General features: G+C 38.6%; 2 protein-coding genes across 3 annotated transcripts; both read left to right on the forward strand.

The window, feature by feature from the left end:
• The first annotated feature begins 3,204 nt into the window (after positions 1-3,204).
• Positions 3,205-8,598, forward strand: LOC135582571 (NDR1/HIN1-like protein 10). 2 transcript variants are annotated; one of them, XM_065125007.1, is made up of 3 exons: positions 3,205-4,215; positions 7,805-7,926; positions 8,065-8,598. In XM_065125007.1, exon 1 carries the CDS (start codon positions 3,430-3,432, stop codon positions 4,213-4,215), a length of 786 nt encoding a protein of 261 aa, XP_064981079.1. In that variant the 5' UTR covers positions 3,205-3,429; the 3' UTR covers positions 7,805-7,926; positions 8,065-8,598. The 2 variants fall into 2 exon arrangements, with proteins under 2 accessions (XP_064981079.1, XP_064981080.1); XM_065125008.1 differs by having other exon boundaries at positions 7,857-7,926.
• Positions 8,599-11,498: 2,900 nt separating this feature from the next.
• Positions 11,499-12,482, forward strand: LOC135622813 (NDR1/HIN1-like protein 1). Its single transcript, XM_065125009.1, has one exon. It carries the CDS (start codon positions 11,585-11,587, stop codon positions 12,215-12,217), a length of 633 nt encoding a protein of 210 aa, XP_064981081.1. The 5' UTR covers positions 11,499-11,584; the 3' UTR covers positions 12,218-12,482.
• The last annotated feature ends 1,021 nt before the right edge of the window (positions 12,483-13,503 follow it).

Below are 13,503 nucleotides of genomic sequence, written 5' to 3' on the forward strand. Positions count from 1 at the left end.
TATCTGTCTTCAACATAAATTGCGATCCGAAAATATAGTGACACCAAACTCGTAGGCAGTAGATCATCACTGTCATCTCCTTTGTCGTTGCATCCTCCTCTTTTCTTCCCCCTCCTTCCTTATTGTTTATTTACCCTTCTACATCATTTTCTCTCCGTCAACAACAATGACGATGGAGGTGATAGTAGGGAACGATAAAGGTATTTACAAGATTAAAAAATAAAGGATATCATTTGGAAAAAATCAAAATAGGAAATATCTATCTTTTGAGAGAAGACTGAAAAACAAGATTTTCTAGAGAAATCACCTTTAATTTAATATCTTAATTTCATAATTTATTCTTGTATTCCATCTCTAGATTCAGTGAATCAATTTCGATATGAATTAAAATAACAAGGAAGATGATTGACGAACCCACACATCCAATGACATACAATAGAGGAAAGAGAACCTTCGATAATAAGAAGATGAAAATAATATTTTAGAGCTTCTAATCCAAATTAAATTGGCCTAATCCTATTGAGTATATTTTTTTAGAAAAAAAACCTTCATGACGCTGAATTTTACTTTCACATTATCAAATGTGATTTCATTTCATAAACGATAAAAATATAAACACGATTATATTTCTCTCGCAAGCTATCCACACTAAACATGTGCGAGATATACAAGGAAAAATGTACTAGAAAAGCGGATGAAGCAAATGAAATGAATTCAATGAATGCGGTACAAATTGCTTTTGTCAGGACGAGACAAAATAATGGAACATGGATCGACACTCTTAACAGTAGATCAAAAGAGTGTTCCATATGCATGCAGATAACAGAGATGAATTGTTGCCATGAGACGATGCAAGCCACACACGCTTCTTATTCGACACCGCCAATGCCATGAAACATTAAGGAAGAGTCTTTGCTTGTTTTAGTTTGCTTGCTCGTCAGAAGAAGAAGATGTTGACCTTCGTTTTTGTGAGTTGACCTTGTTTGAGATTAAACAAAAGAAAACGATAGAAGATATAAATTATACTTGCTAACGTATTTATACTCTTCCATGTGGGAATGGAACTCAGCGAATGTCTAATTGTCAGTCTAATGGGTTAATGGTCTATTAATTTTGTTTGGCTATCGAGGCGGCCTAGTCCAATGATAACTCCACGTTGCGAATAGTCATTTTCTATCTAAACCTTTATGCTCAAATACTAAATTAGCTTTAATATCAAATGTCATGCTTTTGTAAGTCAATTTTAGTCTTTTTTTCATTTCTAATGTTAGAGAAATATTGAGTGTTACATTCGTAAAATATTGAGTTTCAAGTAAATAATAGATAAAAATTATATTTTAAATATATATTGATATAATTATTATTTTATAAAAAATATATTTCAAAAGCTCATTATGTAATAATTTTTTCTAATATTTTAAGATTTATTTAAAATTATATATATTTTTTATTTAAATTAATAAGTAAATAAAAATAAAAATAATATATATAATCTTTAAAAAATTGTATGGATTAAATATATAATAAATAATACATATAATTATATAAATAAATAAAATTTCATCTGATAAAAGATATAGGTAATCTTATAATTTTAGATAATATTATAGGGTCTCTTGAGAATTTAAAAAAATTTATCTTTTTAAGTTTTCTATATTGATTGGTGGGTTACATAAATATTTTTGAATTCTTATAATTAAACACGTGGAGGACCAGAAATTAATGTATGAAAAAAAAAATTGTTTTCAAAAAATAATTAAAAAAAAGATTCAATTGCATCTAAATTTTTGGAAAGAGAATGATGCAATATAATATTTTGTTTGATGCTCTTAGAGTTTCTTTTTTATGGATCTAAAGAGAGTGAAAGAAATAATGAGAAAGATTATGATGTATAAGGAACTTTATACTTGGGTTTGAGCTAATTTGTAATTAATCATGATAAATAACTTGACTATGCAAGGAGGGTTTAACCATATAAAATTTATCTTCATTATTTTTTTATTATCGATTTTTTCCATTACCTTCTCTCTCTCTCTCTCTCTTTTTCCTCAAAACAATAACCCTATGAGATGTCAAATGAAATTAATGATCAATTGGGTTTATAGATTCACCATATAATATAATTAAATGTCAGATATAGAATATTCTACAAGAAAAATGAATCTCGAAACGTTGAAGCTGAACTACTAGTCATAAAATTTTGAGATTCATAATTTCATTTTTAACTTTTTAAGATAATATTATTTTAGGATAATTATAGATTATTGTATGTACTCGGACTCTATTAACACTTTAATTTTTTATACTTAAAAATTTATATTATGATCTTTATAGATTTAAAAATAAAATAAATAACCTCATTTATCTGAACTACGAAAAACATATCATATGACATCACATGGATATGAATATGATTAACAAAAAAAATAATTTCAATGTCTATTTAATTTATAATAACTTTACAGGCAAAAAGATAATTTCAACATATCACGTCATGGAAAGAAAAGAAATATTAAAAGTATCTTTTTTTTCATCACTTTTATATTTATTTTATGTCATGTGTTTTCTTTTTCATCAATGCAACTAATAATATTAGGACAAATGAGATTATTTATTATACTTTTAGAATGATAAGGATTTGTGTAAATTTTTTTAATACAAATACCGTAATCCCCTCCCCCCCCTCTCCATGGAGAATTCTACATTGTACTTAACATCAAAGAGAAAAAAGAAGGTAGTCTACCATCCATTTCCATTGTCATAAAGATATGATGAGTCTTTTTTCCTATGGTGGTTCACGTAATAAGAATCATAGCAATTATACCACTATCATTGTCTTTCACCAAGAAATAGCTACTATTTGGATTGTTACAATTGTTATCTTATGTTACACATATTTTACACTATGTCAAGTTTGCATTTTTCAATCAAGATTCTCATAAATCAAATATAAACACCAAATTTCATCACAATCAACCTCATAATGAATGCATTGCTTAGTTTTTTTTATAAATAGGATGGGATAATCACAATAAAAATAATAGTTATAAAATTTTGACGTCATAAAAATATTATTTTTATCAAATAAATAAAAAAATATTTGAATAATTATATTTATATTATTATTAATAAATATCTCCGCTCCGGACGAGCCTACGCGAGCCATAATCGACACCTGTGAGTGGAACCCTAAATAAAATAAGAAGAGCAAAATTGGCAAGTCCTCCTTCGACTAACGCGAAACGCCGCCGCGTTCTTTACTCTCCCCTTACGCGACGTGCCTTGGCCTACCGGCTTCAGCGATTCTTCTTCTCGCCGCCTCAACCAACCCGTCAGATCAGATAGCGCAACTGCCCAACGCCGTCCTTCCCCATCTCTCCGCTTTCCCTTTGCTCCACTCTCCTTCTTCGCCTTCCGGCCCTCGCGACCATGATTTCCACCGCTAGTGGACCCAAAACCGTCGTCACCGGCTACCCTGCTGCCACCGCCGGCTCATCCTACCCCTACCCGGCTCCGCCGCCAGCCTCCTACTACCCTAATGGCCATCCGCCCCCACCCCCGCCCCAGCCGCTGTACTACCCCGCGGCTTACCCCGCCGCCGCCCCTCCTCCCCGCTACAACACCGCTTTCCTCCGCCGCCTCCTCTCCATCGCTGTTGCCCTCTTCCTCCTCTTCGGCCTCATCACGCTCATCGTCTGGCTCGTCCTCCGCCCCCGCTTACCGGAGTTCACCGTCTCCTCTGCTACCGTCTCTGGTTTCAACCTTTCCACCTCGCAGCAGCTGCTGTCCGCCGACTTCGATCTCGATCTTACCGTCCGTAATCCCAACAGCAAGATGGGGATCTACTACGACCACGTCGCCGCTGCCGTCCTCTATGGTTCCGACCCCCTGTCCGAGACCTCGCTCGCGCCTTTCTATCAGGCGAAAGGGGCGACCACCGCTCTCCGCGCTCGGCTTGTGGCAGTCGGGATGTACGTCGATTCCAACGTGGTGAAGGGGATCAACTCGGACCGTGGCCGAGGCGATGGGGCTGTGCGCTTCCAGGCTAGGGTTTCGGCGTGGGTGAGGTTTAAGCCCGGGGCATGGAAGACGAGATGGCACACGATGAGGGTCTACTGCGATGATGTCCCGATTGGTTTGAGAAATGGGACAACTGCAGCGACCACGGGTTACCTGGTCGGCTCGACACCAAAGAAATGCGTGGTTAATCTCTGAGTAAGTTTGTGAATGGTTAGCTTCTTCTGATCATCTTTACTTTTCTGGGATAACGTCCGGTATTGCAAGAGCAACCTGCTGTGGTCTTGTAACAGATTGCCTGAGATTTATCTATTATAAATTTAAGGTATAACTACGAGAAATTCTACTGTAAATTATTAGTTGATGTTATGTAGTATAAGTTCTGTTGCTTACATGTGTGTATTCTCCGTTCTATCTTCTAATTATTGTATATTTCTTAGCACGCCCTAAATTTTGGATCATAGAATCCATAATGTGCAGCAGTTCCTAATGTCAATCGTCAATAAGTAGTTTTTTTTAATAGGTGACACAAGTTCGATTATATGATTCTTTCCTGAATTGTGTTAATCATGTTTTTTTTAATAGGTGACACAAGTTCGATTATATGATTCTTTCCTGAATTGTGTTAATCATATTCACTTTTTCACCTTGAAGGTGGAGTTGTTTAGTGTGGCTCATTTATGGACTGCCAGGCTACAGTTTCTTTTCTCTTAAATGAAAAAATGTAATTTAATGGGTATCATATAGGAAAGGCAGCTAGTTTACGAAGGCCTAAGTGAGGGAAGCATATGCCAACCGAAATGAATGAGTTCTACCTTAGTGATACCTTTAAGAAGGTATATTGCTGACCTTAACACAAGGCAACCATGTCTTTCAAAACTGAACAAACTGCTTCAAGGGGTTAAGAAACCAAGAACTCATTGAGAAGTTGGAGCGAGGACATTAAAGAGGGGAAGCTATCAAGAATCGTTGCAGATCGATCCTAAGTTTCTTATAAAATTTCAGATCACTTTTCTTTGGTTTTTTCAAGGATCGAAGATGGGGAAATAGTAGTAGGTGTGAAATTATTGAAGACGGGAAGATTTTAACACAAATGGCACATGGAGGCTTTAATTCTCACAAAGAAATTCCAGATCAGTTCTCTTTGTTTTGTCTTTCGTATGTGTGTTTATATCAGAAGAAAATTTCCTAGAGAAGTACTGACCTTTCTAGGATGTAAGAATTCTTTGTTACAGACTTATAGTATTTAGCAATTTGAGTCCAATTAGGACTTGCGATTAGCCAACAAGGGAAGATATATGTATTTTTTCAAGAGAGAAAGACAAAAAATAAAATAAAATAAAGGAATTCATGTGAGAGAAAAATGGACATTGATTGGAAGAACAGAAACAATAGGTGCCCACTTATTTGGATGGAACAAAGATCAACTTAAAGAAAAAAATGTAGAGATTTTCCAGACCCTGATTAATCCTCACCATTATCTTAATTTCTTACTTGATGCTCCAATAAGACCTAAAAGATGAAAGAAATTAAATAATAAACCTAAAAAAGGTCAAACTAAGATCCTATGATGTTTGACATGCCTATGTCGACCAAAATGAATGTGCACTACTTCAGTTTGCCCAGGGTGGGGAAAATCTCGGCCCTATTAAAATGACCCCAATGTGGCCTTGGAAAAGTCACCCTTTGATCCAGGAACTGTCGAAAAGTAGCACACTTGCATGAACAGGAGCTTTTGGTTATGAGTACAAGTTACGAGTATGAAAATAATATGGCTCATAGTTTCAATTTTAATTGTCAAAAGTTGGTTTAGAATCATTCTTTAGAGGATATTGTGGATCTTTGTATTTCTAAGTTGCAAGCATTTTGTTTAGTTTCTTTAACAAATCCTTTCCCTTTTAACCCCCCTTTTTTTTTCTTGTTAGTTGTCGCACTTCAATTTTTACTTACAATTTTTTTTTTTCTGTTGATACTGAATGCAATCAGTTCAAAGCTGATATCAATGACTTTTGGCCTTATATTAATCTATTGGTACTGAGGTTTGATTATATTCTATATTATTATGAATATGCCTTGGATGTTTCTTTCAGTTCACTTTTGTTTACCAGCTGCTGCATGTTACAGTCTTCGTTTGGGTTCTCTAGGTCTGTTGACTTCCTCAGGATCTTGTATAATAAAAAATTAATGATGACCAAATCTTTAGCTTTGACCATGTTTGTGACAGTTGCTGTGATGCCAACCTACTTGTGGCAGGATCTTGTGAGAGTGCGTGAGTCTTGATGATATTGACTGGCCCAATAAGTGCTGAGGACTTTATTCCCTTTTTCAACCCTTGATCTTGTTATCATGCTTCTTGTTAGCTTTAAAGAAACTTTTTGAAAAGGACCTGTTTGTGTTAATTGGATATGTCTGAAGACGATGGGTGGATATATTTGACAAGTAATTTGACTTCTTGAGTGGGTTTTGAGACCGGACAGCTGAAATTAGTTTCCACTTGGTTGCACCAGATGCAGGAAATTGGTTAAACTAAGTTTTTTTTATGTATTTGAAATGGATATACTGATAGGGAGAAGCAAGGATAAGTATTTTTCTGTAGATTCGTTCTAATAAGTGCGAGCATCAGGTGAAGCACCTTGCTTTCAAATGATAGCAACTGCATCTGGTTTTCTCATGAATGCATTTGGAAACCATGTGCTGTTGTCAAAAAAGTCTTTTAGTGCCAGAAACATACAAATACATATATTTTTCATTTTACTTGAGTAGGGTGCATGAACTTTTCTTGACGTTTTACATCTGAAGATTTCTAGGGTCTAGAGATCTTTTTGCAGCTTCTCTGTTGAACATTTTTCGGGGAATTGGTTGTTAGATTAATTATGGTTTTTGAACATTGAGATTTTGGAAGAACAGCCAGGCAAATTGTATGATGGGCTGAGTAGTTTCCTAATCCATTAATATTTCTATAGGCTGGTACCTCCCAGTTTGATGTGTGGTGTGTCCGCAGGGGATGGGGTTTTATTGCCTAATAAGCCACACTAACATCTTGAAGCCGTGGCATTTTGGGTTTTGCTGTCAAGGCTATTCCTACTATGGAATTGTTCCGAGGTTTTATAGTGAATTCTTTTATCTTTTTTTTTTTCTTCATTATTAGGTTCTCCCTGCAATATTACTTTGTTTACTGGCCCTAACGATTTATGAACGACTGAATCCTTGGCTGACTTATTAGAGGTTATAGCTTTTGATATCTTTCTATTCTTTCGATATTAGCTTCTCTATCTACGTAGGGTTTACCTGCAGATGAGACGATGCTTGAGACTAAGGATTCCAAGGTCGAGATGCTGAGATGCTTCCTAACTATTATTTGTTTCCGTGGATGAGGACTAGAGTGTGCCGTTGTTGGACAACTATTGTATCATCCTGTTGCTAGGCTGTGTGCTTTGGTCTCTGCTGCTGACTCTGCATGTGCTATCATTGGGACATGTCGTGTGTTGTGATGTTTGGTGTCATGTACCACCAACTTGACACCAAGCACCAGGGATGAGACCTTTGGCCAGAGCCTAGAGGTTTGGCCATGGGGATCATCATCATCTCATGTGCTATTGTATTCTAGTGCATCATGATTGATAAGATAAAGGGGAGGCTTCTCGGTGACCGACCTCTAGCTCGGAAACATCAGCTAATTTGTCTAATATCTGTACCCTTTAGTTTGTGATTCCTATCTTGTCACTCTTTTGATGCTCGTAGGCAAACTTCTGAAATGTGCATTGTCTCGTCTTTCGTCTTCGTGCAGAAATTTAGAGAATGTTCACATCAATTTTTTTGTCGCCTTTGCTGTGCAACAGAAGCTGAAGGACGGTGCAACAGAAGCTGGGTGTGAGATGGTTGGTGCAGTAACATACGAGGATACCGCAGGTACCGCAATAATCTACTCTTGAAATTTATCTTTTAGCTGCACAATAAGACATGGGAAAAACTATTTCGTTTTGCATTTGTTTTTTTTTTTTCTCTCTCTATTTTTTTCCTTTATTCCTTTTTTTTCTTCCCTGATAGTTGTGTCAGTCTTCCTATTCGAAAGCAAGGTCAAGGTATCCACGAGATTAGTTGACGTGAGTGGTGTGAAGTCTCTTGGAGTTGGAAGCATGCGGCTCACCTAACATGTGGTGGTGTCTCATGATGACCGATTTGCCTTGCCTGCCCACAGATTTCTTTAGCAAACTACCAAAGGATTCACTAACGTGTTAGGGACGGGACCCGATGCGGATGGGATCGTGTTTGTCATAGCGTCAATGCTATTTTCCCGGGGCTCTGTTCCTGCTTCCTCTTTTTCTTTCAGATATGGCCTACGGTATTCAAATCATATAGACATATGGTCAATTGTGTTTTCCCTAGAGATTACGTCTGCGTTACGTTCAGTCACCCACGTTCAATATCTTGATGCCATGTCATGATGAGAGGTAACATTGGTTTTCGTATGGAGTCCGATTGTTCCTAATCCCTGATCTGGGTGGCTTGGCATGTTTCATGGATGCCTGTTATAATTTGTATAAGAGTGCAATCGAAGTTTGTTCGATCAATTGAAGCCAATATTTAATAAACTAACAAGTCTATTTGATCAATCTGCAGGATTATCCAGCATTAGTTTTCTCTATTAGAGTAGTCCCAAATTATTATTATTATTATTATAGTTTGGGATTTGGATTCCATTGCGGTGGAAATTAGGTTGGTCATCCCTAATTGGGGGTGGCCACCTCTTATAGGTGAAACAAGTAAGCTTCAGAGTTCTGTAGGTTGGTGGTTGGCCCCCACATTGTCTACATTGGATCCTGTAGATGATGGGAGATGGATAGAGCTGCTTGCGAAGTTAAGGTGACCCAACCTCGATTCATTCTCTTACATAAAGAAGAAAAAAAGAAAGATATATAGAGCCTCGGTTCCAACAAGGGAAGCAAGCCTGAAAGAATGTTATTTGTACTATATAATCAATGACACCGAGACAGGAAGTAGCATACCCAGCGGTTACTACTATACCAACCGCTATTGTTTTTGATAGCTTTAGAGCATGACCATGAACCATTACTCCAATTATGGAGCCAATGCTGGCATCATCATGTCCAACATTTCAACCACCATTTTGAACAAAAGATCAGCAATAATGTGACCTTCTAGGCCTTTTACCAGTAAGTTCTTTATGAGATGGATATTACAATCCTTAGTGGTGGTCACACTAGTCATTATTACTTCTGAAAATCTTGTGCATTATCATGAACCTTTAATTATTGAGCCAAAGTTAGCACTATCTCTGAATCAGATCCATTATGATTCCACCTTAACTTGAAAAGGTTTGAGAGGCTTCGCTAGGTAGAGATATAGCTCGTCTACTCGGATAGCAAGTTTTTTTTTGTGATACATCATAGTCCTCAAGGATGATCATATCAATGATGAACAACTGTTGCTCATTGACGTCGAGATCACTAACTTATCGCTCCTAAAATTGCTGGTGCAGGGTTCAACTTGTTGGCTTTTTTCAACATACGAATTACTACTATTATAATTCTTCACCAAGTGTAGGGCTCTTGAAGATTAGAATGTAACATTCCATTTAGAAGAAACATCGTATCACTATTTTTATACAGTTGTTTTGGTTATGAGGATGAAAAACTTATATATGAGAACGCAATGGTTGGCATATATAAGCATTGCATCACTACCATCATGCAGTTGCCATCTTAATCACAAGATCGGTTGATCTGTTATCACATCAACGAAGATCATCATCCGAGTCGAACATTCGCGCCGGCTCACTTTCCTAGTTGAATTCTTGGTCTTTGTTTGACCACAAATCTATGCGATTTCGACACGTCTTCAAGATTTATTGGGAATCATGTCACCTGACTCCCTTTCCCTTTGGCACTTGAAACAATAAACTACAGCCTCTACTTGGTTATTCTCCATATCTACATCGCATGTCTCCTTTCAATGATTACCCTATTTCGTACAAGAAATCTTTACAAGAACTCAGGGAGAGAGCATGTAGGAAAGTGAGTTCAATTCGATGGTTTTTTCCAAAGCTATCTTTGTACATGGGTTATTAATTATTCTTTATTTTTATTGTTTTCCCTATTATGTAACTTTTGATGTTACGCTATATTCAATTGTCTCTTAGGAGGCCCCATCACCCTACGAGTCTTTAGACCGTGGAGCGTTTCGTTCTAAGATGGCTTGAAAGGAAAAAAGTAGTGTTGAATGATGCGTGCTTAGGCTGCAAGAAGCCAAAGGTTGGTGGAACGTCGCAATAGTGGAGGATAGAAAGTGACATTACTTTACTCCTTGCTCACTCCACCCACCATCTAATGCCATTCTCTCAGCTCCATACAATGAATGATCCATCACATATACGTATGAGCATAGAAGACGATGGATGGCAAACGTTAATCTCTCCATCGATTCCCCTCTTCTCTTCTTTCCCCTTTCCTAGGCATTTTGACTTGACTCGAGAAATATTTATTTGTGACCTCAAACTGCGTTGTAAAAGCTTAATGGCCTCTTTTTTTGGTGCGTGGGGATTCTAAAACGGAAGCATGTGACTTTGTCGTCTCCCCAAGTTGTACGCTTCCACACTTGCACACTCCCCCCCCCCCCCCCCCCCACCTGCTAATCCTACTCGATTATTTGACTTCGTTTCAGGAACACATGACAAAACCTCCTTGTGCTGAATTAAATCTTCCAAATTAAGGTTTAAGGTGAATGACAATCATTTTAGCATAGGAGAATGAGAAGAAGAGTCAGCATGAGTCGTCCTAGTTCTTAACTCAGGCGTCCCTGTTTGGTGCAGATTTAAGATGCAAGTAAATACTGGCAGAGAATCCAAACCCAACTTGCACTTCCTGCTACGTCTTCAATGTGTGGTACGTGATGTCGTTGTTGTCAGACCCACATAATTCATTATCTCTTTGTTATTATACAGCTTGGAATTAATAGCTGCCTGTTTATCCAATTTAATTTGCTTGTTTTATCGTTATCCTCATTTATAATTTCTCCTTGTTACTTTGGCCACAGGATAAGGCGTGTGAAATCTCATTTGTTTTCACACCCTTCCTCACGTAATCCCTCCCCATCGGTCTCATCTCTCCATTAACTTGCTTTATTGTTTCCTTTAACTGTCAATCAGGTGCCCCCTCTCTCTCTCTCATGGAATCGCTTTCCGGTTCAATCTCGAAGTCAAGAGGTTTGGAATTAGACCACCTTCCATGAATCTTCTTCTTTGGGATCGGCATTAATAGTACTGTTTAGTGTAGAGATCCAACCTCAATGCCTCTTTGTAGACCATTTAATTTGGTACGGCCCCTTCATTGGGAAGACCGAGTGGTAATTTTTGCTATGTATTGCATGACTTATTCTATGTAAGATCGTACCCCTTATCATCAATCGAAGGTTCACCGCACCACTACCTTCTTTTCTTCCTTATATATTGACTCGCTTCCCTGCTGCCACGCCTTCTCTCTTCTCCTGCATCTCTCTCTCTCTCTCTCCCCATCAGCTGGTGTGAGTCTTGGATAGGAGGAAGAAGAAGATGACGGCCAAGGACTGCGGTCAGCACGGGGAGTGTTGCGAGAGGCGGAAGCGCAACCGGCGCATCTTCGGATGCATCCTCGCTACCATAATTGTGATCCTCCTCATCATCCTGATCGTCTGGCTGGCGCTACGCCCCACCAAGCCCCGGTTCTACCTGCAGGACGCGGTGGTGCTGCAGTTCAACTACACCGGGCCGCCCAGCAACCTGCTCTCCACCGTCATCCAGGTGACCCTCTCCTCCCGCAACCCCAACGACCGCGTCGGCATCTACTACGACCGCCTCGACGTCTACGCCGCCTACAAGTACCAGCAGATCAGCGTCGCCTCCGCCCTTCCCCCGATGTACCAGGGCCACAACGACATCGACGTCTGGTCCCCCTACCTCTACGGCCCCGACGTCCCGGTGGCGCCGTACCTCTGCGACCCCCTCACCCAGGACGAGTCCTCCGGCTTCCTCCTCCTCCACGTCAAGATCGACGGCCGCATCCGGTGGAAGGTCGGCTCCTGGATCTCCGGCCATTACCACCTCTTCGTCAGCTGCCCGGCCTTCCTCACCTTCCAGAACGGAAGATCGGGATCCGGCGCCACCGTCAAGTTCCAGCAGATGTCATCCTGCAGCGTCGAGGTTTAACAAGGAGCGGCCCAGGCAGATGTCATCCTGTTGCCGAGCTCCTCCACTTTCCATCTTTAGCTTCTCTTTTTGGTTAGCGATGACGTACTCTGTTTCATGTGATCCAGTAGGCGGCCAGGCTGTGTGATATATATATATATATATAGGGCTGAAGGAGGAGGGAGGGCAGAAATAAAAGAAAGACCAATATAAAATGATGTATTTGCAAGGCAATTGTTTATATTAATAATCTTAATTAATATTATTATCATTATTATGTGATCAATGTGTAACGTATTTTCTTGTAACAGTGATTATTATTATTCACGATGCATTTTCTTTCATTATCAAAGAGAAGCGCTCTTAAACGAAGCCCGTTCGCGTTCACTGCCAGCCCCTTTGACTTACCCCAATCCGACAATTAATAATGTTGATGGCATGCTTAACTAACTGTCAGAAGAGTAATTTCTAGAGTCGGTGTAGCACGTGACTCGTTGACGTCTCCTTGGCTCTGTACAAGCTTAATTGGTGCGTGGAAAACGTGGATTGCAAGGAAAGATACATCAAATCGAACAACGCTTCTTTCCATTGAGTACACTGAGCCATGCGCGAGAATCCCTCTTTCCAATTTCGATTTTAGTTTATCGAATTTGAAATTAAAACTGAATCCGTTTTGGACGATTTAGGTTTCGATCTAAGAATCAGTTGTTTTGATTTCGGTTTAAAATTAGAACCGGTTCCGAATCAATTTGATTTTAATTGTGGTTTGGTTTAAATCGATGGTCGGATCTATGTGTGAGTAAACTTGCCAAATTTCTAACACAATGGACTTCTTTGCCTGCCATGTTTAGCAGGCAATGCTTTAGCGTTTCATTTATGCCGATTAGTACCATTTAGATGTCAAACAAACAAGCGGTCAGAGATGCCGCAGGGAATAGAGTTAATTTAAGTGCCAGAAGAAGTGGATGGAAAATTGGACCTTGCCATCTTGCCAAGTTGCATGGGAATCATGAGATGTGGGCATCACATTCACAGGGAAAAGGAAAAGTTTGATGCATATACCCACATAAAAAGAGAGGGAGGGAAAGGAGAGGATGTGCATCATCAGGCTCTTAGGGATCTCCAGGGAAAGAAAGCCAAGGATTAAAATAATAATAATAATAAAGAAGGATCAAAAAGAAGAAAAAAAAGGAATTGAGAATCAACATATTCTTTATATATATATATATATATATATATATATATATATATATATATATATATATTCATGGTCAAGAGATAGAGAGATTATGGTCTATTACTTTTTA

This window comes from Musa acuminata, chromosome BXJ2-9 (assembly GCF_036884655.1).
Source record: "Musa acuminata AAA Group cultivar baxijiao chromosome BXJ2-9, Cavendish_Baxijiao_AAA, whole genome shotgun sequence".
Lineage (NCBI taxonomy): Eukaryota > Viridiplantae > Streptophyta > Magnoliopsida > Zingiberales > Musaceae > Musa > Musa acuminata.